The following is a 26,509-nucleotide window of genomic DNA, read 5'->3' as shown; positions in this document are numbered from 1 at the left end:
CTCCCAAATTATTATACTGACTATGCAGTTTTGGCACAAGGACTATTATCACTGCCCATCTAAGAATATTGCCAGCCACAGTCAGACGTACTTAAAAGACACAAGCAATAAATAAAAATAATTATAATGAGACTTGTTCATTAAAAAATATGCATATTATAAACATTAGAGCGAAAATTAAAAGCAATATGCATATAACAAGCAAAAGAACGAAAATACTCCTCATCTTATCATCATAAGTACTATCTATCGTTCAAGACTATATTTTCTAGTCTGGCATTAAAGTCTTTGTCCATCCTCTTTTCTGGAAGTGAATCACCTTGTTCAAATTGAATTCGCTTAATTGTTGGTAGACGTTCCTCATCTCTGAGTATCAATTACTCTCTATATTTTGGGGTGGTAGTTACACATTTATTCAAGACACTATGAAATGTGTCCACATTGTTGTTAGTAAGGGCTAAAGAATTTACAACGCGACTGTGGACGTTCCAAAAACCTGGAAGGAAGCGTGGGTGTAGCTCTTCGTCTGCTATTCCGCTTTCCTCTCTCAATTCCAATGGATGTATGTGGATTCGAAATAAGCTAAAAATTCCTGTGGTATCGTATCATCTGAGAGTTCTTCAAAAACATCAATAACATCCTGGCTTGGCAAAAAGGCAATGGCTGAAAAATGGTGCATTTTCAGAGACCTCGCTGTTGTTGTGGTAGTTCTTGTCTAAACGATTGTGAAAAATGAAAATAACACGCATTAAGAGAAAAACTGGGGAAAACAGCCATTATTCATTAATTAATAGAAGCCTTTTCAAAATCAGTTATATTTTTAGGTCCTTCTTCACTTACAAGTTCACTAATTTTGTAAAAAAAATTCTATATGTTAATCCAGACTTATAAGAGGAAAGTAAAAGTCGTCAGTCACAGTCATCCCCCAAAGCAATGGCTTCTTTGGCGGACGTCAGCCACATAACCTCAACTCCCCACCATGACGTCACTCATGGTGGCAACCACTGGTAGACAACCTCGCTTATTCAACCCTGACGGGAGGCGTACGCCGGCCCGCAAGATTAGCACGATACCAACTAAACTATCAAAGACAAGTGGGATGGTCAGTTTATCTTTTTGCACAAGAATGGTAAAAAGCTGATAAATTTCTGGAGCTACTTTAAAAGTAGACATACCATCAATTGCCTAATTTTTGAACTGTTTCAAATCTTGTATACCACAACCATCATATGAAAAATATCAGAATGCAATGCTCATCGAATTGTAATTAACAAAAGTTTTCCCAGAATTTATGGCCGGAAATTCTGGCAGTATAGCATATCCAGTCCTTCCAGATTTTCACGGATGGAAAACCTGAAATCTTTTGTCTTCACTTCCTAATATTCCTGCCTATGTTACTTGTACTAGACATTTGAGAGATTGCAGCTTCATCGAGAGAGGCAGTAGCTTGAGATGCAAGGATGTGACTTGGTTTTTGAGATGTCTTCACTTTGGATTTTAAAGATTCATGGGTAACTTTTGCATCTACCCGATCTTTCGTTGGTGGATGGGTGTGTCCGTTCACGTTTTAAGACTTCGAAATCATCTGTTGACGTTTTTGTATGAAGTCTCGCCTTGCAGTTTATTGGTTACATCCAAAATACAACTGTAGCTACCATCCTGATTTGTACTGTGTTTATAATACATATACTGTAGCTCCTCAACGTGCATATCGTTGCCTTGTTCACTCTTGATTACAGAAACCGTTATGGGCTGAAGTTAGCAGAAATACAAAAATTTTGTTTAAATGTTGCAAGTTATTATTAACTCAATTAAATGAGAGGTGAACGAATAGAAGTTTGTTGAGATAGAGCTGTTATGATATTCACTAAATAGGAAATTAGTAATTTCGTTAAGAACAATGGTTTCAAAAACGCTTTAGCAATTTGTTAAGATAATTAGTTATTACAATGGTCATTAGCATGAGAAAATTTGGAGCGATGAATGAATGGTAAAAGTCAGGAACATGAGGGAATTCATTTTCTTTGTGGCAATATTCCTAGATGGGCAATTTTCCCAATGGCAGTTTCCCCAACGGTAACTGTCTACGCAAGTGCAATTTCAATTATTACAAGGGCCTTCCAACCTTACTTGACAGTTATGGCAAATAGATGGCCTGCATTTAGTTTGAAACATGCCAGATTTACTAGTATTACAGAATTCATTTAACGATACATCTTGCAGCTGACAGTTTATGAACTAAATGTAACTTAGTGCCTAATTAGGACTATGTACTTACCTTCTGTCATATACTGTTCAAATTTATATCCCCAAGAACACATCTTCAAATGTTCTTCAGTCTGTGCTTCACGAGCTGCTTTTTTCTCGGGAGTTTCATAAGACCACATGTATATTGTTCCTCTAAACCTAAAAGGGAAAATTTTAAATAAAATTCACGTTCCTTACATAAATTTCTTTTATATTATTAATACTCAAGCAAACAAAGGCTTCATTAGCAGAGTGCTGAGTCTTCACCAAGTGTCAAGTTCTTTAGTCAAACTGTCATTCATGGGCGGCCCGCAATCCTGGAAAAAATTTTATATATATATAGTAAGCGTTATTCATTAAAGAAATGCAGGCGCTGATATTGTTTTTAAAATTAACCTATTAGTTCAAAGGGTCAAAAGGGTTTGTCTGCTTGATACCGGAAACTATCCATGAATGTATTAATATTTGCCCACCCTTGGAAAATATGCTGTGGGCGCCCATGCTGTCTTTGGTAAGCAATAAACTTCTTTCTGTAAATCTTTAAATTACTCCACATTTATTCTGCAGGCAACAAGATTTCCAAAGTACAATTTGTAGCTAAAATCAAAGTAAGATTTAGAGGAAACTTAGAAATGGAGAGGGGGAGGAAATATTTTAAGAGCAAAACAACGTCAAGGATCAATCTTACAGACAATGTTCACTGTATCCTCTACGTTTAAGGAAAGTCAATGCATGTTATGTAGATTTAAGGAGTGAGACAACCCTCAAAAGCTCCAAAAACAAACTGACGAATGACTAAATGTTTCATTAAAGAATTCTGTCAAAGTATAAATTATGCAATAGAGATTTTTCTTTTGTATAGTTCAACCAAGTGGTGTTGCTATATTGCAGTTTCGAGAGCAGATGAAATCTCAAATAACGTGTAATGTCCTGAAATTTTGTCTAAACATGCTAATTTCACATGGAAGCGTGTTTTTTCTTTTGTATATATTATACATACATCCATAAATATATATATATATATATATATATATATATATCTAATAAAAGGAGCCCATAAAAACACCAAAATGTAGAGAGAAAAGTACTATATTTCAGAGACTGCTGTCTCTCTCTTCAGGTATATGAATGAGAAAAGTTTACAGAAAAGGTGGTATTTATACCAAGAGATTCGTCCACAAGTAAGCCAATTTAGGTCACCCCCGCAGATAATCTTCCTTTAATCTTCTTAAGCGTTGGTTGAATGAACACTGCGTCGACGATGTCCGATGTCCAATTCCCTTTTGAGATGTTCATTACCTGCTTCTCTTTTATTAAGGCCGATTCCATCATTTGACTCTTGTACCGGCAGTTGCTGCTATAAATTACACGTGACATATTCCAGTTTATTCTATGGTTATGTTCATTTATATGATTGAAAATAGCCGAGTTTTGTTGTCCATACCTAACTGACCGTTTGTGTTGTATTAATCTCTGGGGAAGTGATTTACCTGTAAATCCGATGTAAGATTGGTCACAGTCCTGGCATGGGATCTCATATACCCCAGAGTCTTTGGGCGATGTCTTTTGTTGGACGTTAATCAGGGATTTGGCTAAGGTATTTGGGTAGGTAAATGCAAAAGGGTTGGATTTCCCAAGGGTGTGAGTTACTCTCTTAATCGTCTCCAGGTGGGGAATTTTTATTTTATTGTTGGGTGTGTCTCTGGTCTTGTCTTTAGGGGGTCGGTAGAAAATTACGTTTGCTTTTTGAATTGCTTTCTCAATTATATGGTCAGGATACTTTAAAGATGAAAGTTGCTTGCGAATTAGTTCAAATTCTTTTTCCATGAAATCTGGGGAACAAATTCGTAAGGCTCTTAAGAATAGGTTGCTAGCTAGACCTATCTTGATAGTATTGTCATGATAGCTAAAGTAGTGAATATATGAAAGTGAGAACGTTGGTTTTCTGTATATGGTAAATTTGTATTCTGTCGTGTCTCTGATTATTAAAACATCAAGAAAAGGAATTTTGTTGTCTGTTTCCCATTCAACTTTAAATTTGATGCTGGGCACTAATGCGTTTAATTTTGAGAGGAATTCATTAAAATTACCCCACTTATTATCCCAAAATGTTAGTATGTCATCCACGTATCTCATCCACAGCATGTTTTTGGGTTTTATTGCATTTATTACTGTAGTTTCAAAGTATTCCATGTACAGATTGGCTAAAATAGGACTTAAAGGACTACCCATACTACACCCGAATTTTTGCTTGTAGAATGATTCCCCGAATGAAAATACGTTATTAGATGCACATAATTTTGTAGCTACTTTTATGGTCTTCCCAAAACTCACAAAGACAATCTTCCATTCAGACCCATCGTTTCATGCGCCGGAGCTTTCAATTACAAAATTTCTAAATGGTTAGCTGGCCTCCTTTCTCCTTTTTTAGGCACTTTTTCTCCAGTCACATCAAACATTCGGAAGACTTTTGTCACAAATTCAGAGAAGCACATATACCACTTCACAACATAAAACTTTTAAGCCTTGACGTAGACTCCCTATTCACAAAAGTACCAGTACAGGACGTTCTTCAGTTTTTAAGGGAAAAATTATCCCCCTATTCAGATCATTTCCCTTTGGCACTTGACAAAATAATAAAGTTAGTTGAATTATGTGCATCTAATAACGTATTTTCATTTGGGGAATCATTCTACAAGCAAAAATTCGGGTGTAGTATGGGTAGTCCTTTAAGTCCTATTTTAGCCAATCTGTACATGGAATACTTTGAAACTACAGTAATAAATGCAATAAAACCCAAAAACATGCTGTGGATGAGATACGTGGATGACATACTAACATTTTGGGATAATAAGTGGGGTAATTTTAATGAATTCCTCTCAAAATTAAACGCATTAGTGCCCAGCATCAAATTTAAAGTTGAATGGGAAACAGACAACAAAATTCCTTTTCTTGATGTTTTAATAATCAGAGACACGACAGAATACAAATTTACCATATACAGAAAACCAACGTTCTCACTTTCATATATTCACTACTTTAGCTATCATGACAATACTATCAAGATAGGTCTAGCTAGCAACCTATTCTTAAGAGCCTTACGAATTTGTTCCCCAGATTTCATGGAAAAAGAATTTGAACTAATTCGCAAGCAACTTTCATCTTTAAAGTATCCTGACCATATAATTGAGAAAGCAATTCAAAAAGCAAACGTAATTTTCTACCGACCCCCTAAAGACAAGACCAGAGACACACCCAACAATAAAATAAAAATTCCCCACCTGGAGACGATTAAGAGAGTAACTCACACCCTTGGGAAATCCAACCCTTTTGCATTTACCTACCCAAATACCTTAGCCAAATCCCTGATTAACGTCCAACAAAAGACATCGCCCAAAGACTCTGGGGTATATGAGATCCCATGCCAGGACTGTGACCAATCTTACATCGGATTTACAGGTAAATCACTTCCCCAGAGATTAATACAACACAAACGGTCAGTTAGGTATGGACAACAAAACTCGGCTATTTTCAATCATATAAATGAACATAACCATAGAATAAACTGGAATATGTCACGTGTAATTTATAGCAGCAACTGCCGGTACAAGAGTCAAATGATGGAATCGGCCTTAATAAAAGAGAAGCAGGTAATGAACATCTCAAAAGGGAATTGGACATCGGACATCGTCGACGCAGTGTTCATTCAACCAACGCTTAAGAAGATTAAAGGAAGATTATCAGCGGGGGTGACCTAAATTGGCTTACTTGTGGACGAATCTCTTGGTATAAATACCACCTTTTCTGTAAACTTTTCTCATTCATATACCTGAAGAGAGAGACAGCAGTCTCTGAAATATAGTACTTTTCTCTCTACATTTTGGTGTTTTTATGGGCTCCTTTTATTAGATGGAATTCTGTTGTTACAGAACACTTTTACCAGATATATATATATATATATATATATATATATATATATATATATATATATATAAATATATAATATATATATATATATATATAACATGTAATATTATATAATATATATATATAATATATATATAATAATAATATATATATAATAACTATATATATATATATATATATATATATATATATATAAAGGTTTTTTTGCCACGAAGGAAAAAAATGAAAAAACGAGTTAGCCGAGTACTTTCAGTCCTATTCGGACCCTCAGTAAAGGGTCCGAATAGGACCGAAAGTACTCGGCTAACTCGTTTTTTCATTTTTTTCCTTCGTGGCAAAAAAAAACTTTATTTATACATAGCATCACGTTTTATATACTTCGTGATCAAGTTATTCATATATATATATATATATATATATATATATATATATATATGTATATATATATATATATAATATATATATATATATAATATATATATATATATATATATATATATATATATATATACATATATAATATTCAAAAACTACATTTTATTAAAATGCTATAACAAATAAAAAATAAGTTTTTGAGACACCAGGATTTTCCTAAATTAATCATATCTACAAAAAATGGAATGAAATGCTACAAGAAAAGAAATATATATTTACTATTTCTTGTAGCATTTCCTTCCATGTTTAGTGCCATGTTTTTATTTTTGAAGACATGACTAATTGTAAGAAAATCATAGTCGCAAAAAATAATTTTTTACTTTTTATTACATTTTAATAGAAGCATTTAAAAAAAATTTTAAATATTCTTTTTTGTTTTATACATTTTAGCTTTGACAGAAATTGTAACCGATTTATGATTGTAGCTCCCGAAATTGGACGTGATATCCTGTTGAGCCAAAGAAGGCTTGAAACATCTGTTGAGTTATTCAGTTATTCTACCACCAAGTCAAAGAAGGCACGAAAAATCCAAAGTTTCATACGAATCCTGAAATACTGGGAGAGGTCACTGCTGAACTACTACTGATCATGTAAGGTTGTGTTGTCACCGGGATTGAGTAACCACCAGGCAAAATTTCAAGTCCATCAGATGAAGGGATTTAATTGCACGTTTCTACCCAAACAGACAGACAGACGCAATTAAACAAAAGCATATAAAAAAAGGTATGAGCAAGGCAAAGAGTCTCAAATCTCAGAATGCAGTCCTTCCGGTTTAACATTATGACCATTTAGTGTTTTCTTATCAAGAGGACTCATTCAAACCACAAACCCTGACTACCACTGCAATGGGTATTATTGACCAGAAGATATCATTTCCTCCTAGGAGATGTTGTTCGGGTTTTGTAAATCTGAATTTTTTTTTATAAGATTTACGCTGTAATCACACTAGGTGTAAAGCCATAAGTTACTAATCTTAAAAAACCCTTCCTCCAACTCAGTTTGAAAAAGTTACTGGATATTGGTACGTAGTATTTATATGGGAACAGAATCGTCATTATAAAAGTTCCCCAGATAAAACACAAGGCAATAAAGAAAACGATATTAGAAATTCAATATATGACTACTTGTAGTGTGATATTATATAAGTTAAGAAAATTCAGCGAGAAGAGAACAATTATTATTAATATAATAATTAACTGAATCAAAATGAGATAGGACAAGTGAAAAAGTATTTAATTTCTAACCAAAAATTTATTAAAGCATGCAAAGAAGGCAAGGTAGCAAAGGGCTAAACAGTAAAAAATGTCAGGAATACCAGACTAGAATACCATATAGTACGATACTTACTTAGTGGCACATATTATAATTCTCTCCTTGTTTTCATAAGGTAGACAAAGTATATCTCTCAACAACCCTCGGAAGCATATGAAGTCCGTTGAAAGACTGACGGAAGAGAAAAAAATTTACACTTAGTTATAAGAAAAAAAAAAAAAAAGCAGCATATATAATAATTTGCGCAGTGGCCAGCTTAAAACTTGCCGTGAAATTCCCATATTTCATAAACACTGGAAACTGAAATTTATTAAAATACTTCACTAAAGTAATTTTTTTTGCAAATTGTAAAAGTAATATAATTTGTAATAATTGCTATTGAATCTACATAATACCTTGGTTTTCTAAATCAACTATGGTGGGCTTTACATGGTGCACTACAAACAGTGCTAAAGGTTTTTTGTAGCACGTGTTCAGCCCCTAGATGTAATGCTTCTTTGAGCTATGAGGCATTACATTTGATTTTTTTAAACTAATTTCTCTTCTTGTTTACGAACAAAACCTTCAAGTGAATCCTAGGAAAGGCTAAAAATATGACTAACTGGTCTCATTAAGCTACTTAATAATAATAATAATAATTGGGCTGTATACTTGGCTGCTGGACGAATCTCCTCTGTTGCCAACGGTTCCATTTACGTCATTGTCGTTTAATCTTTCATTTCTTTCAATTATTGCTGAGTTTTGCTATTTGACCCATACCTGGACCCTACCCCGTCGGTGATAGGTACTCATTTACAGCTGAATAGACTGAGGAAATTATGGTAAAGATCCTTTCCCAAGGAATCAACCCCGAGGAGAGCGGTCACCAATCAAACGACTGACCAGCCCCCAATATTGCTTAACCAGTCCATTGATGACCTAAATCACGGTGCCACAGTAATAAGTGGTACGAACACCAACCTGAGAGAGTGGTAGAAAATGATCAGGCAAAGATCCTCTGGGACTTTGGTATCAAAACAGATAGAGTGAAACGTGACAATAGACCAAACATGACGTTGAATGACAAAATCAAGAAGAAAGTATGCCAGTGGAAACTGTACCTTAATCATAGGAACACTAGGTACGATCCCAAGATCTCTGAAAAGAAAACTGGAAAAACTAGATGCTGATGTAGCTCCAGGACTCATGAAGAAGAGTATGCTACAAGAAACAGCGCACATCGGAAGAAAACTGATGGACTCCTAAGGAGGCAGAATGCAACCCGGAACCCCACACTATAAAAACTACCCAGTCGAACAGGATGACTGTGATAAAAAAAAAAATAGTAATAAAGTGCCAGGATTCGTATTTATATGATTAAATTTCTTACACGTAATGATACATTAATGTCATATGAAGTATATTTTTTGTAAATATAAGTACAGTATATTCACATAAGGCACAATCACTGATTTTCATAACTTAATAATAATAATAATAATAATAATAATAATAATAATAATAATAATAATAATAATAATAATAATAATACTATAATTAATTCACAGCAGCTGTGCATCTGATGCCCAGCCCCGTCCCTTACGACGTTCCTGATTGGATGTTGATCAGTCAACTACAGGGCTAAAAAATTGCAAACCCATCAGTGTCTCTCAAAACGGCATACTGCGACGATGTTTGCTCCCATCTCTTCTGATAAAAATGTCTTTCAAAAGTTATAACTTTCATAACACCTCAGTGTCACCTAAGAAAAGTAGTGTTTCCCAATTTCATTACTAAACATAAAGAAGCCAATGATTTAAGGATTGTAATGATATATGAATTATGTGCTTCAGTAAACTTAATGCTAAAATATGTATAGTGAAATAAACATGAAATTTTATTATAAAATATATTCTTTCATTCCTTACATGACATCGCAGTGGATTCATCATTTATTGACTTGTGTTTCATACAGTATCGCAGCTTAAATGCCATGGATAACAATGCTGCCAAAAACTTATAGGTAGGGCTATCGATATGAAAACAGCAAGCAAAAGATTAAGAATATAACACTCTCTCTCTCTCTCTCTCTCTCTCTCTCTCATCTTCGTGTAGTCACGCCTGGTCACGTGACCAGTCGATGACGTCATCATCGTGATCACGATCCTTCGATAGAGTTAGTCTTATGGGGGAAAAAATAAGACGTCATTCTCGTTACTATCATTATCACTACCACCCTCTCGCATATCCTGTAGTGGAAATCTCTACATGAAAAAAAAAAATCTTACTTATGGAGGGAATTCATTCATCTCTTTGGCTTTTCTTTCATTGCAATCTTTTTCTCCTATAGCTCTCTCATTATTACTTTTTATTGTATATATTACCATTTTTTTCATCTGTTTCATCTAGAAGTAATCATGCTGGCATTAATATTTGAGCACTATTCTCATTACTTGACTTGTATATTTACTTAGGCCTCAAATTCATAGATTTCACCAATCAGATTTCAGTGCTTACTAGATGTGTCGTCAAGTCCGGGAAACAAAATAAAACATATATTTTTTATATTTTTACAAGCAAGGCATGCACAGTTATATTTTTGTGTATTGAACGTTCTAATTATTTTTTCACTTACATTTGCCGAGTGATGAAGGTGATTGGGTTGTGATAAGTGAGGGAAAGAAGGGGAAGACACAGGATAAGGATAAACCTGAGGACAAGGATAAGAAGGGGGCTGAGAAAAAGAAAAAGACTAAGGGGAAGAAGGTTGGTAAGGATAACGGACAGGATGAGACAAGGATTCAAGACATTGGAAAAAGGGCTGAGAGTAAGGGACAGGATGAGAGTAATTTAGATAGTGGTAAGTGGGAACAAGTAAGTAAGAAGAAGGGTAAGAAGGGCGTGGCTAAGAGCATGGATGTCAGTATTGAAGCGGATTCATTGCATTCAAAGGAGGTTAAGAGGGGTCAAGATGGAAATAGTGGAAGTGAGAGAGAGAGTGAGCGAGAAATACGAAAGGCTATGCATATGAGAGAGGTACCCCGATGTGCACGGTATGAGGAATATGGGAGTAGGGAGATAGGTGACTTTTTCAAGAAATACAAGAAGTATTGTAAGGTGAAGTAAGGAGACAATAGGATAGTTTGGGTTAGGGGGTAAGGAGAATTCTTGATAGGGTATTTGTCAAAAATGAATGGGATAATGATGAGTGTAGAAGATATGTCATATGAGAGTGTTAAGACTAGGATTATGGAACAGACTAGAAGGGCGAAGAGTAGTGTTAGGTATAGGAGGAGGAATGATTTTGAGGAGGCAAGAATGAATGTTGGTGAGTCATTGTCTATGTTTGTATGACGGTTAGAGACATTAGCTACAAAAAAGTTTGGGGACAAGGGAATAAATGAGTGTAAGGTGTTAGTGAGGAAGTTGTTAGCGACTGTGCCTGAGAGTGTATACGAGTTTATAAATCTAAAACGTAAGGAAAAAATGAGATTGCCAAATGAGAGGTTAACGTGGAATGATATCTTAAGAGATAGTTGGGGATTATGATAGGAGTGTTAGAGCAAGTAATGTAAATGTGGTGAAACCTAAGAGAGATAGAAGGACAAGTGTCGGAAGGTTAGGGTCAGTTAGCTGTGAGCAAGAGCAGAAGTGTTATAGATGTGGGAAACTAGGGCATAAGAAGAATGAATGTCACTGGGTGTTAGGAGCTTGTTTTGGGTGTGGGAAGACGGGTCATTTAGTTAGTGAGTGTCAGATAGGGACATTAAATGTTATAGGTGTGGGCAAATAGGCCATATAAGTAGTTGATGTCAGGGTACCCGTATAAACATGGTTTGCGGCAGAACAGTGTGCGAAGTGTGCTGAATGTTGAATGGAAGATCATGTAGCGAAAGAGGATGAGTCAGGCTGGGAATTTGGGAAACGAGGTGTTAAGGAAATTTAGTTGGGTGGGTCCTCTAGTGTGCGGCAGTATGTTCGGGAGAATGCGATGAGTGAGTGGGTGAAAGTGAGTAAACATGAGCTGAGCATCAGTGAGAAAATGGATTTGGGGCATCAGCAGTTAGTGCTGGTTGAGTATGGAAGAGAGTGGAAGAAGGTAAAGAAAGGGAATGAAAGGGAAAAGCGAGGACTGCATGATATGGGGGTTAGTGTTAGGGTAGAGATGGACGATAAGGCGTGCAATACAGATAAGTCTGGTGAGGGAATGGATGAGACATACAGTGTTTGTGGGTTTGAGTTAACAGAGTTTAGTGAGATTTTAACAGGAGGGGAACCAAGTAGTAGGGAGGTAGTTGACAGTATGAATGAGTCCCTTCAGGAGTTTGACAGGAATATGAATGGGGTGAACTATTTGGTAACAAAGATACTGGAGACATTAGGACCACAGTTAGAAGGGGTAGATGAGATAGTTAATAAGATTTGGGAGGACAGTAGCGAGGGAGATAATGGGAATCTGGATGAAAGTCGTCTGGAGAAAGTGAATGGTGATGCAACTGAGAGTGTATGAGGGGCCTCAAACAAGATCCAGGGGGCCAGTATCCAAACATCCCTGGGTGTTGAGAAAAGCAATATAGTGTGGATGTTGGATGTTGTGAGTATGTGAGGCGACGTTGTCAAATGTAACAGGGGAGGAAATATGGAGGAGTGATGTGGTAGTTCCATTTGACAACATTCTCAAGAGTCGCTTGTGAGAGAGAGAGAAAGAGAGTGGCTGGTTGTTTTGGTTGTTGTCTTGTTAGGATGTTTGTGTTCATATGGGTAGTTAGTGAGTGAATTGCTTGTTGGTGGGCAGTTGGGTTCATCTGCAGATTCGGTCACAGAGCCTTGAGGGAGTGAGAAGTGATCAGCCTGTATTTGACAGTCAGTCAAGTGAGGCAGATTTTTTGGACAGAGGTAGTGAGTTACTGTTGTATGTTTTCTGGATTGTTTTGATATTGCGTAATTGAGTTTGTTGTGCTTGTGTCCATCTGAAGGTTGTTGAGCTTGTAAGTTTCTGTTGTGTTTGTGAGTTTTTGTGAACTCTTGATGTTGATTTGTTGTGTAGTCTCAATGTTCATTGGTGTTTGTTTGTGTTGTTGATTTGTTGTGTTTTGAGTTGTTGAGTATCTCGATGTTGATTGGTGTTTGTTTGTGTTAGAATTTTGGTGTTTGTTGAGCTGTGTGAAGTTTTGGTGTCGTAGGTGTTTGTTTGTGTAGTGATTTGTCACGTTGTTTTGAGTTGTATGGTTCTGGTGCTTGTTTGGTTTTTTGGTGTATGATATTCAGCAGTTGTTTGTCTCCACGACTGTATCCAGTGGACAGCACAGCGTTTTGCCCTGAATTTCTTGGTATATGGTGAGTACATGGATTTTGAGAGTTTTGTTTGTTTTCCTTGCTGACCCAACCGTCCTGTACTTAAACAGTAATGTAAAGAGGAAAGTGTGGCTGGGGGGAATATTGTTAGCCGGTACAAGTAAAGTAAATGTGGGGAAGTCTGTATTTAACTGGCTTAGCTTTGATTCTGCCACCATGTTTTTGACAAAAAAACTGCCAGAGGCATTTGCTTCTTTTGAACGTGGACTGAAACTTTTAACTGAAATGGATGGGGACAAGGAATTGTTTCCTAACGTTCAGAGAGCACATCAAGACAATTTTGCATGTAATCAAGTAATTTATGAGGAGCGAAAATATACATTGTGCAACCTACAATCGATTACTTTTTTAAGATAGCGACTGCAGTGCCATCGCTTTCCCATAGCCCTACCCCAGCACATGAGCCTTGATCCTCTACATCTTGTAACAGTTATTTTCTTGAAAAATCTGAACTAACATAAGAAAAAATATTATTTGAAGAAGAGCAAGTTGATGATCCTGCGGCTTTATCATCCTCCTCCTCTTCCAATTTTTAGTTATACACAGCCATGAACAGCCTGACACCGTTCACGTATGCCAACAACGGACCGAATCTTAGTGCCCTTTACAATACAGTCTGATTCTTGTTATTATTAAGTTTCTTTTTGTAATTAATTATCATAAACCAATCTACATTGAACCTGCAGAATTAGCTGATATTAATAATTATTATACAGTATATAAGTAGAATATAATACTGTAGGCTAGGCTACTGTATATGATATACCATAGTGTCCACTAGGCTAAGTCTTGTCAGTGTTATTCAATTTCTCTATGTACTGAATTATAAGTAAATCTGCATTGACCCTCCAGAATTGGCCGTTATTAATAATTAATATACTGTATATGTATAGAGTATACAGGTGGTCCCCGATTATTGGCTGCTTTGCTGTATGGCGCTCTGGTTTTATGGTGGTTTTTGAAAATATTCATTAGAAAATAAGGTTACTTATGGCGCCACATTCGGTTATCGGCGCCATAAGTGCCATAAACCACCCATCTGCTATGGTGTGCCATAACCCCGCTATGGCGTGCCATAAGCCGTTATGGTGTGCCATAAAGCAAAAATATGCCATTAAGCAAAGCATGAAAGTCTAAGAGAGTGAAACATACTTATGGTGCCAAAAACTAAGGCGCCATAATTATGTTTCATTCCTTTAGACTTTCATGCTTCACTTAATGGAGATTTTTGCCAGGAACGGAATCCCTGCCGATAACCGGGGACCACCTGTACTGTGTAGTGTAGGCTAGTCTACCATGCATGTGTAGATGGTACTGTTTACCATAGGTGTGGGATAGACTATATTCAAGATACGATTTTTTCAACAAATGATGGGTTTTTGGAACCTAGCCCCATTGTAAGTTGGAGAAAATCTGTAGTCTAGTTCAAGTTTGAGAAGCTCAACCCCACACTCGATCAGAACACTTAGTGACTTGTCATGCTGATGTTTCGGTCTCAGTCCCATATCAACAGTTTCAGTGAAGAATTCAGCTCAACACTAACAGCTGTCCTCATTCACCTGTCACCCTTGGATAACAGGGTCCTCAGTTTTCAATTGTTCACTTCAGTGGAGAATAGTACAAGGATTCCTGTATCGAATAAGGAACTCTATTCCTTGCCATTCCTTCAAGACAGAAATGAACTGAGAACTAGCCTACTGACTAGATGACAGGAGCTTCATTGGAGTGTCTCTGCACACTCCGCCTCCCATCATGCCCCTGTTCTCAGGAACATCGATTGTGGGAAGAGACACACACCTGGAAAACTTCTTCTTTCAGGTGAGGAGAACCAGCACTGCAAGCATTTCCACACCAATATTTGAAACTCAGGACAGCTTTATTGGCTTTTCCAGATACTCAAAACCTTGGTAAGCTGCTCTGTGGTTTGGATGAGTGTCAGCATCCCCTTCACTGCAAGAGTAGCTTCTGTCAACAATAAAAGAGAGCAGGTTTTCCTCCTGAAGATGACATTGTACTGTGCTATTGTTTCACTTCCTCAGTTGCTGGTAGAACATCTCCCAACTCATGGAGCAATCTTCAAGCCTTGGGAGATGCAAGGGGTCTCTTAGTTGCTTTTCCCTATCTACAGATGTGGGAATCATGGTGCGGGGCTCTTCAGAACCCCGTGCTGTGAGAGCAACAGAGGCACAGGTCTCCATGGACACCCATCTTCCCAGGCTGGTGAAGAACCTTCCACCAGTGCATGGGAGTCCTTGGATCGCCATGTATTGGTGGCTGCTGTTGTAGGGAATCCATGGACTCCTGTGCCACAGGATGTTCAGGTGCACTGTTCCTCCGGACACCAATGTCACCAGAGGTACACAGGGTTCTGATAAGACCCCTGTGTCACCAATATCTGCCTCAGGAATCTTTTCCTTGGGTAGGTTAAGGTTCTTCTGCTGCTGGACTTTTATGACACCGGTAAGGTCCCTGGTCATTGGACCAGGACCCAACATATGAGAAACTGAAGGTCCAACATTCAAGCACAACCTCACCCTTGTTCACCCTCGTATGTTCTTGCATTGGAACAGTGCCAGGGTCCCAGACAGGCGATGCAGCCCACAGGTAACCTCACCTGGGAATGAGGTTCCCTGCTTTGTCTTCTTGTCTGTGGAGACCTAGGTCTCCAGCAAGACTATGGCACTCAAGGATATGTGGTTCTGTCAAACTCAATTTTGTCCCAGAACTCGTAGCAAGACTTTTGAGTCACTTAGTCCCATCTCGAACTGGTTAGTAGTACTCCTGCAAGATACTGAGTGCCTCAGTATTATCTCCAAGAGGAATTGACATCTCAAGCCTGAATTTACATGACCCGACGAAGAAAGTAGTGCTCATACACATTTTCTTTTTAGCCTCATGAGGCTATTTAATGAGCATTCTCCACACCAACATGTGCCTTTTGCCTTTGAGTTCGGTATGAGTACCTCACGAGGATAGGGACATTGGTCTGTCGTCCCTAATACTCCGCAAGAACCTGTCGGTTTTTCAAGTATTAAGACAGAAAGTGCCGTAGGCTGTCCACTCTCATATCTTTCTACCTTCAGCATGTTTCCCACAGGTCTTAGGACTTCTTTTTCTTGAGTCCTGTGGCAACTGCTCGACAACTTGTGTAGCTCGTCCAGATCCCATTGCAGACAGTTTGCATCTTACCTAGGGTATTTGGTGGCAGAGAGCAAATGTGTGGCAGAGCACTGGCTCCCTCCCTTCTCTCTTTTTTCTCTCCTCTTTCACAGAGAGATAGAATTGCCTTCCGTCACTTGCTGGTCGGGCAGGTCATGCAGGTGAGCCTACATAACTGAGCACCCTTTCTATAATCTCACTTACCTAACAGAGCACCCTTTCTATAATCTTACTTAGATCTATAGATGCAAGTCCTCCCCTCTCTCTAGCAAGGGGAGAGAGGGGTTGATGATAAAACAAATCCATCCGAACCTCTTTCAAAGCAATGTTGCTACACGCATTAATTTGAAAGGTCCCGAGGTCTGACCACTGAATACCGTCATTCACACTTCTTTCAATTTGTCAGAAGCTGGTCTCCTTCCCTTGCTCTTACTTGCTCAGGAAGGAGTCCCAGGTGAGGCAAACTCCATTCAGCTCAGAAGCGTAATCAGAATCCTCCCTCCAAGACATAAGTCTTCTTAATGTACTGAAGGTTTGCATATTGTGTAAGAACAAATCATAAATTTATTAACCCTCTTACGCCGAAGCCCTAAAAATCAAAACGTCTCCCGTATGCCGGGCCCGGTTTGGAGTGAGCGCGGAAGTGGAAAAAATAATTTTTTCAAAAAATCACAGCGCGCGTAGTTTTGAAGATTAAGAGTTCATTTTTGGCTCCTTTTTTTGTCATTGCCTGAAGTTTAGAATGCAACCATCAGAAATGAAAAATAATATCATTATCATATGTAAATAATGCGATATATGGTAGCGAAAAAAAAAAATTCATACATAATTGTATTCAAATCACGCTGTGCAGAGAACGGTCAAAGCTAACCAGTTACTTTTTTTTGCGTTGTATTGTACACTAAATTGCGATTATTTTGATATATAATACATTGTAAAACAATAAAAGAAACACCGGAAAAATATTATCACAAAATGATGTATGAATTCGTAACGCGCAGACGTAAAAAAATATTTTTTTCAAAAATTCACCGTAAATCACAATATTGTTCTAGAGACTTCCAATTTGTTTTAAAATTAAGACAAATGATTGAATATTATGATACTGCAAGAGTTTTAGATTAAAATTGCAGATTTTGACCATTTCGGACGAGTTAAAGTTGACCGAATGTCGAAATTTTTATATATATTTTTTTTTATATGCAAATATTTCGGAAATGGAAACAGCTACAACCTTTAATTATTTTTTGTTGTATTCTTCATGAATTTGCGCACATTTTGATATATGAAACTCTATAAAACGGCTAATATGAAAAGGAGAATATATTAGGATAATGCGATCTATGCATTTCAGAGATTTTCGGCCGTGAAGTGGCGCGCGGAGGGAAGAAAGATATTTTTTTCAGAAATTCACCATAAATCACAATATTGTTCTAGAGACTTCAAATTTGTTTCAAAATGAAGATAAATAAATGAATATTACTAGGCCGTAAGAGATTTAGCTTACAATTACGTTTTTCGACCATTTCGATTGCGTCAAAGTTGACCGTACGTAGTTTTTTTTCCAATTATCGTAATTTATATGCAGATATTTCAGAAATGAGAAAAGCTACAACCTTTAATTATTTTTTGTTGTATTTGTCATAAATTTGCGCACATTTTGATATATGAAACTCTATAAAACGGCTAATATGAAAAGGAGCAAATATTAGGATAATGCGATCTACGCATTTCGGAGATTTTCGGCCGCGAAGCGGCGCGCGGAGGGAAGAAAGATATTTTTTTTCAAAAATTCACCATAAATCACAATATTGTTCTGGAGACTTCAAATTTGTTTCAAAATGAAGATAAATAAATGAATATTACTAGGCCGTAAGAGATTTAGCTTACAATTGCGTTTTTCGACCATTTCGATTGCATCAAAGTTGACTGTACGTAGTTTTTTTTCCCATTATCGTAATTTATATGCAGATATTTCAGAAATGAGAAAAGCTACAACCTTTAATTATTTTTTGTTGTATTCTTCATGAATTTGCCCACATTTTGATATATGAAACTCTATAAAACGGCTAATATGAAAAGGAGCAAATATTAGGATAATGCGATCTACGCATTTCGGAGATTTTCGGCCGCGAAGCGGCGCGCGGAGGGAAGAAAGATCTTTTTTTCAAAAATTCACCATAAATCACAATATTGTTCTAGAGACTTCAAATTTATTTCAAAATGAAGATAAATAAATGAAGATTACTAGACTGTTATGTATTTTGCTTACCCAAAAATACCAACATAAAAAAAAATTAAAGATATATATAGATATATATATAATATATAGATATATATATATATTATATATATATATATATGTATGTTTCTTTATTATTACATTTTCCGATTCTGGTACGAATACATAAATAAAAGGAATGCAGGTGACACTTTCTTTTTGCATACAATGAAATATCGTATTCATGCATAGATACTGAGATATAAAAAACTTGAAAGTAAATAAAAAAAATAAATATAAAACAAATGCAGAATACTCACTCCTAATCCTGACTCTTCGTTCTATTCTTGTTTTCTCCCTCCTCCATTGAAGAGTCTTGCATTTTTTTCCTCTCGACATGACGAGGTACAGGTGGAGGAGGGAGACGCGCGCCCTTACGGCCGCTGGGATAGGGCGCGGTCCCGTGCGCCCTCCCTTGACCGCCGCTGAGTCGCACTCCAATAGAAGACCGCACTATCTTGCAGGTGCGACAGAAGAACCGGGTGTCTCTCCTTCTGCCATTCATATGGCACACCCGGCACCGTTTCTGCCTGCGCCCTTCTAGGAGATCCAGTGTGTGATCCCCTGGCATCAGCCGACACGGAGGGTCCACTACCCGACGAGAAGGGGCGCGGGTGGGGGCGTCAGCAGCAGGGGCGGCGGCAGCAGGGGCGTCAGCAGCAGGGGCGTCGGCAGCAGGGGCGGCGGCAGCAGGGGCGTCAGCAGCAGGGGCGTCGGCAGCAGGGGCGGCGGCAGAAGGATGACCGAAGTAGGCACCCCTAAGGTCTGCCCTTTCCTCTATGGGTAGATCTACAGCTCGGGGCAGGGGGGCAGACATGGAAGGCCACTCATTGGGATCAAAGTTGATGAGGGCTTCCCCGGCTGCCTCGAGGAACTGTAAGTGGCTCATCCTCCGTAGATCGGGACCGTAGTACCCACAGTAGAGTACGTAGGCATTTTGGAGGGCCAACTGCAGAATGTATTTCAGGAGCTTTTGGGTCCATCTCCTGGTTCTCCTGGCGAAGGGATAATATTGGATGAGTTGATCAAAGAGATCAACTCCTCCCATGTGCCTATTGTAGTGCCCAATGACGGTAGGGCGCTCTACACGAAACTGCTCATACACAACTCGGCCCTGTCGACGCGTCTTCTTCCGCTGCACGATCTCCTCTTGGACAGGTTCATGGCTCGTCGTAATCATGGGGACCGTAGTACCCACAGTAGAGTACGTAGGCATTTTGGAGGGCCAACTGCAGAATGTATTTCAGGAGCTTTTGGGTCCATCTCCTGGTTCTCCTGGCGAAGGGATAATATTGGATGAGTTGATCAAAGAGATCAACTCCTCCCATGTGCCTATTGTAGTGCCCAATGACGGTAGGGCGCTCTACACGAAACTGCTCATACACAACTCGGCCCTGTCGACGCGTCTTCTTCCGCTGCACGATCTCCTCTTGGACAGGTTCATGGCTCGTCGTAATCATGGGGACGAGTCGGACACCCTTCCAACAGATGACGAAGACAGCTCCCTTCCGCCGCCACTGTGTCTCTCCTCTTGCCAGATGTTGCTGATGGCTAGCGTACCTCTTGAGGGAATTCGGGGCCCCACGCACCAACCGAAGGGTACCACTGACGTGAACACCTGCATCATACAGTTCCTGGGCCAGGGATACCGAGTTATAATAATTATCCATAAACAGGTGGCATCCCTGGTTACGGAAACGATCCACAAGCCCGAAAACAGTTTCACGCATCGTGGAGAAGACCCTGGAATACACCGAAAAGTCCACGACGTAGCCAGTGTTGGCCTCGGTAATAAAAAAAATTTCAAGCCATATTTCTTCGGCTTCTTGGGGTTATACACTTTGATGCTTAGACGTCCTTTGTAAGGCATCATCCCCTCATCTAAAGAAAGGTTCTTTCCAGGAATCACGAGAGTTTTACAGCGTTCACGAATATATTCCAACACTGGGCGCACTAAAATGAGGCGATCATAGTTATTCCGGGGTATGGCCCTTCGGTTGAAGGCGTTGAAATATCTGTCCAACGCCAGGAAAGTATCACGGGGCATAATGCCGGGCACATTGGGCGTACTTAAAAAAAAATTACGCCTCCAATATATCCTGACGTCGGCAGCAGGAATCAATCCAAAAAAAACGTGGAGCCCCAAAAAATGCGCCATGTCAGGGAGGTTGCAGCCTCGCCAGTGATATGATAATGTCGTGCGTAGTTCATCACGGCAATACCTGGCGTAGTCCGCCGTCTCTGCTACCAGGTACTCCAGCAATTCCCGCATAAGGAAAAGCTGAACAAAACCCAGAGCAGTCAGGGGAACAGGTACGGTGAGCCCAGGATTTGCCGTAAATGGATGCATGGTAGGTGGTGTGGGGTCCTCTGTCCACCCATCGTCGCTCTCGGACGACCCTTGGCTAGCACGACTATCCGACCTTCTACGTGCCCCTGCGCGCGCGCGCGGGCACGATTTCCCACACGAACCCCCCTCACTGGCCCATCTCCCTCACTCAAGCCTTCGCTTTCTGTATCCCCATCATCATCGGCAACAAAACTTGATCCTAAATCATCGTCCTCCCCCTCCTCAGATTCCCCCTCATAAGCACTAAAACTACTAAATTCTAGTTCACTTTCGGGATGTGACCCTCGAACGGACATTGGGGGCAAATAATCCTCGTCATCACTATGATCGGGAGTAATGTCCTCGTCACTGGATGACCAACCGCCATCAAAATGAGGACTTGCCAAATGCTCTCGATCGAGCTCCGATAAATAATCGTCAATGTCCCTTGGTTTGAGCCCTCCCAAATTCCTACGAATGCCCCTAAGGACGGCACGATGCTTCCTTGGGGTTACTAACGGCAAATGAGACACATTCGAAGCACTTTCATCGACACGTGGTCGCACAGAACGGCGTTGAGGAGCGAGGTCAGGTTGGGTGCTGGGTCCTTCGCCAGCATCCAAGTCCAAAACTCTTCTAACACGATCCCTTCCGACGGGTAAAACGCGCCTTTCGTGTGTCATACGACGGTCAGACATCTCTATGAACGTTCTGTACCAACACAAATGTTCAAAGTCTCGCACAAGCTCAGTCAAACACGATTGTGGCAAAAGATCGCTGACGGATGATGCTACGATGATGCTGGCTGGAGCGAGAAGGAAGGATTCCGCGCATGCGCACTTGGGTCACGCTTTGAAACAAAATAACACCTCGATCCGTGAACTCCCAGCATCCCCCAAGGCGCGTGATTCAAAAGTTTTCGGCTGGTAGGCCTATAAGTATTTTTCCGCGAATTTTAAAAAAAACTTTTTTGAGTCGACGTATGGTACGTCCAATCGGCATACGGGAGACATTTTGACTCGACGTTTAATACGTCCAATCGGCGTAAGAGGGTTAATTAATTTGTATTTTTCCTAACTATACAAACGTGAGGCCCCTTACATTAAATGCCCACCCCAGCCACACCTCATTCTGCTTCCTGGGCCAAAAGGCAAAGTGAGTACATACCGACTGGGTGGGCAAGACTTCCACCCGTAGTCAGTTGGTAACTACGTACTTCATCACCTTGTTTAAAGTTAAACTGCCATGTTCCAGCTCCCGCTGAAAGTAATTGCTAATGTAAAGGACCTTAGGTTTGTATAGTTAGGAAAAATACAAATTACTTTAGAATTTGTGATTTTTTGCCATCTCTGTTGGACTGAACACTCAATAAGTTTCTAATTCATTCCTGGATTCCATAAAAATAGGCAAGTCTTTATGGAAGACACTGTGTGCTTTCACCATACAATTCTTAGGGGTTGTTTTCAATATGTGGTTAATATTTAACAGCATAAAGGATCCAGGTTAAAATGGTCTGCCTCTTTCCCTTGAGTGACAGGAGGTCCTTTCCATCCCTAAGTAAGGGCAGGTTGATTCATCAATACTGTTTCAATGACATTTTGTCTTGATCACTGATTATTTGTCATGGAGAATATATCACCTCTTCTCAATCTTCTTATCCCTCCTACTATAACATGTAGAATATCTAGACAAATTTGCTCTTCTTATGCTCTGTTCCACCACCAGAATTTGGTATGGTATTTCATGATGTGTGACACTGAATGTTGAAGATGATTACTTCCTACTTAACTAAGAGTTCTTTTAGAAAATGGAAACAATTGTAAGAAATAAAGTTCATCTTATGAGTCAACATTTCCTCTTAGCTTGAAAAAATATTGATAATCTCAAGTCAGTGGGGCAACTGAAAACTGGCTGGTGACTGACTTCTTAACTGGTAACCTGGTTACTATGACTGAAAACTGGCTAGCGATTAGCTAATCTATTATAGTCATAAAAAACTTTATCATCTTAGTGAATTCTGGGAAAATTACTTACGTATTCTCTTTATTTTGCATAATGTTCCCTGAACATCATGAAGTATCAGTGCTTCAATGTCTCTACATTACTGAAACTGCTAGGGTTATTGTCACTGAGCACATATTAAACTTTAATTATGATGGTACCAAAGACGAAGTCATGGTTGCCAACAACCTCAACACTAACAGCCGTCAGGGACTCAACATGGATAAAAATAAGTTTGTACTCCATTGGACACCCATATGGCATGCATTCAGAAGAAGCACAAAGAATTTATGAACTGAAACCATTCATACATAATTGAATTTACAATCTAACAGTGGACAGGACTAACATACCCAAAATAAAAAATAAAAATATGACACACATCAAATCCAAATAAACAGGGCAACTCTACATTTATGAGGTGCCTCAAACAATTCTAACATATGAAATAAAAAAAAAACACCAGGTTTGGTACAAAAATATTTGTTTTCTGTAGTTCAGAAATTCATAAAAAGAAATGAAAAAGATACCAACCTTTGCAAAGGTCTGCCAGCATTATCTTTGGTATGAAACTTATGCTTATTGACTAAAAGCCAATTGAGTAATTGACTGAGTTTATCCTTCTTTAAAACTTCATAATCCTTTCTGACCACCTTGTCCATGCCTGCGTTCAAATCATACTCAACCTGTAAAACATTAAATTTTATAAATGTTTTTTGTACAATTCATTATGATAGTTTTCTCATCATACTTTTTTAGTAATTCTGTTTTCTTTCACAGACGAGTTAAGATATTCAGGATAGTGAAAACACCATATTCCTGTGATATGATATCCCATGAAGATTACCAAACATGATTGTTGATGTTAGAGAAGTGTTCTGACATATTATGAAGAAAAGCAAATACAGATTTCAATGCCGGTATCAGTTCATTAATGTGCTTTTTTTGTGTATAAAGCAAAGTGATTTCTAAATGAAAGTGATTTGTTCATTTTGTAAAGGTTTTGTATGCAACAGCATTTGTTTCATTTTTTTAAAGATTAATAAGTGTTTTGGTTATAGGTTAATTTTAGTATGAAGTTCGTTATAAGTGCATATGTGTGACTGTTTGTGATGTATACGTGTGTAAAGGACGGGATGCTTATCTCCTCTTACCTGAAATGACATTCTACGAGTAATTAAAATGCCACATCATATAACATTTTTTATTTGACTGTTTCCAACCCAAAATTGGATGGCATCATAATTTCAGGTTTGCAATAATGTATGAATCAGCTCCAGGGGGAAAAGCATTTACTAAAAGGTCTATATTCCAACCAAGAGGTTAATTATCAAGAGATAGTGGTAATAATCTGCGAAAAAAACAGTGGGAACAGAATGGTAAGACAGACATCCCTACCTAACTAAAATAGTTGAACATCTTGTAATAATTCTTACTCTCCCAGTTTTAAGTGGTAGGCAGTTGCTTTTTTTGAAAGTGTTAATCTCAGCATTATACACACACACACACACACACACACACACACACACACACATATATATATATATATATATATATATATATATATATATATATATATTACCACAAGTTAAACTAAATGCATAAGTTCAGCGCCAAGCGCTTTCACATATTTATTCACATATTGCTGCGACACAAATTTTATAAGCAACACGTGAAAGTGCTTGGTGCTGAACTTTTGCCCGTCATATTCCTGTGGTATTCGCTTATATACTGTAGTCACGTGCATCTACTGTGATTTTTAAGCATATACATATTATGTATGTATAATATATAAATATATATATATATATATATATATATATATATATATATATATATATATATATATTATAATAGTATATATATATATATATATATATATATATATATATATATATATATATATGTTAGGACCAGAGAGTAAGACAGGTAGTTGGGCTCTGATAATTTATTACAGATGAAATGGGTTGACATAGACGGGTGAGGACGGAAGGGTAGTGTCCGTCACACACGCACGAACAAACATAAACAAAAGGGACAGAGCCCCCGCTGTGAATGTGTTTCTTCACAGACGAAAACATGTGAATAAATATTACATAGAGGGAACGGATTCCCACATATATATTAATCAAAAGAAAGGGCGTAAAGTGCTCTACAGAAAGGATAAAGGAAACAATGCGGCTTGATGATGAGATGCAATAAAAATATAGAAAAAGCATTGTAATTACAGATATATATATATATATATATATATATATATATATATATATATATATATATATATATATATATATATATATACATACATACATACATATTTCTACGAATACCAAGCAAACTCTCCTTCAAAACTTTATATAGAAGAAATCAAAGTAAAATATAACTTTTATGCTTTTAAGACAGACTAAAGTAAAAATGAAATAGTTTCATTCTTTGTAAAGAAGCCCAATGCTTCTCACACTGCTAATTGATAGAAAGGCGTTGGAAAATATTCGCCCCTTCCTTAATCTTTAAATTATTTCTCCCTAGACACTGTTTAATCCCTTTTTCTGGACTTGTGACTGCTCTGAAACCTCTGCTCCAGGAAACAATGCCGCTGAAGACTAGTCGCTGCCATGGGCTAAGAAGAATTCCATGGAAAAGGATTAACAAGAGAGAGTTTAGGAGGCACATGGCAACCAACCATGTGACCTGCTTCTCATGCAGATGACCGGGTAAAGAGAGCGCTTCAAAAGGGCTGAATGGTGCGCTCACAGAAAATGAAGTATCAAGAACGAAGCGACAACAGCCTCATATGCGAAGAGGGAAAACGTAATCCTGACCAGAGGTCATAAAAGTGCTGCACAATGCACGAGGACTGTTAGAAACTTTGGCTGCAGAGACCGAAGCATCTTTCCCTTTGACTTTCCACTCCTTCAGGGCTCTTTCCTTGTTAAGTCCAAGTATTTCTTATAGTGAAGACCCTTAAATTCGTCTTCCATTTTTTACCTTCAAGGTAAAATACCCTGGTTCAGAGTTTCTTATCAGTCATGAAGTTACTATTCTTTCACTGATTTTCCCATTAATTTCAAAGTGCAAATTCCATATTAGACCTGACTTCAATCAGTGCAGGCATTTATTATAGTCGTACGTGTATCCCGTGTTGCAAGTCAAGATACCTTGGCACCTTCCGTATGCATCTCGATCTTTTCCATGATTACACTAATTCCTTACCATCCCGTAACCTTGGGCACTTTCAATTACCTACACACGGAAAGCTGGCTGTGGATCTTTCTTTTGATTGTACCTTGATCTGCCATGGCCCCAAGCTACTGCACCTTATTTCTGCAGTTGAAGCGATTTTCTCCCTAACGTTTTCCCAAGTTATTTTTGTGTCCTCTTAATTTACATTTTTTGAAGGACACTGTTTCACCTGCTTAGTTTCATTCCCATTTTTCTGATGTTTGCTTTGATGTAAATATAATTGTTTTAAAGATAACCTAAGTGTTTATCTGCAATAATTCCTTGTTGAGTGAAACCCTTCA

At 38.3% G+C, this 26,509-nt stretch overlaps 1 protein-coding gene across 4 annotated transcripts in view; it reads right to left on the bottom strand.

Moving 5' to 3' along the window:
• Nucleotides 1-26,509, bottom strand: part of LOC135212771 (decapping and exoribonuclease protein-like) — a 202,819-nt gene that overhangs the window by 30,023 nt on the left and 146,287 nt on the right. For all 4 annotated transcript variants that reach the window (XM_064246539.1, XM_064246540.1, XM_064246541.1 and 1 more), the window contains 3 exons: nt 23,520-23,671; nt 7,957-8,052; nt 2,279-2,406 (listed from right to left, as the gene is read on the bottom strand). In XM_064246539.1, coding sequence (XP_064102609.1) covers nt 2,279-2,406; nt 7,957-8,052; nt 23,520-23,671 — 376 coding nt within the window. The remainder of the gene's footprint in view (nt 1-2,278; nt 2,407-7,956; nt 8,053-23,519; nt 23,672-26,509) is intronic.

This window comes from Macrobrachium nipponense, chromosome 41, assembly GCF_015104395.2.
Source record: "Macrobrachium nipponense isolate FS-2020 chromosome 41, ASM1510439v2, whole genome shotgun sequence".
NCBI lineage: Eukaryota > Metazoa > Arthropoda > Malacostraca > Decapoda > Palaemonidae > Macrobrachium > Macrobrachium nipponense.
This window is presented reverse-complemented; position numbering and strand designations above follow the sequence as displayed.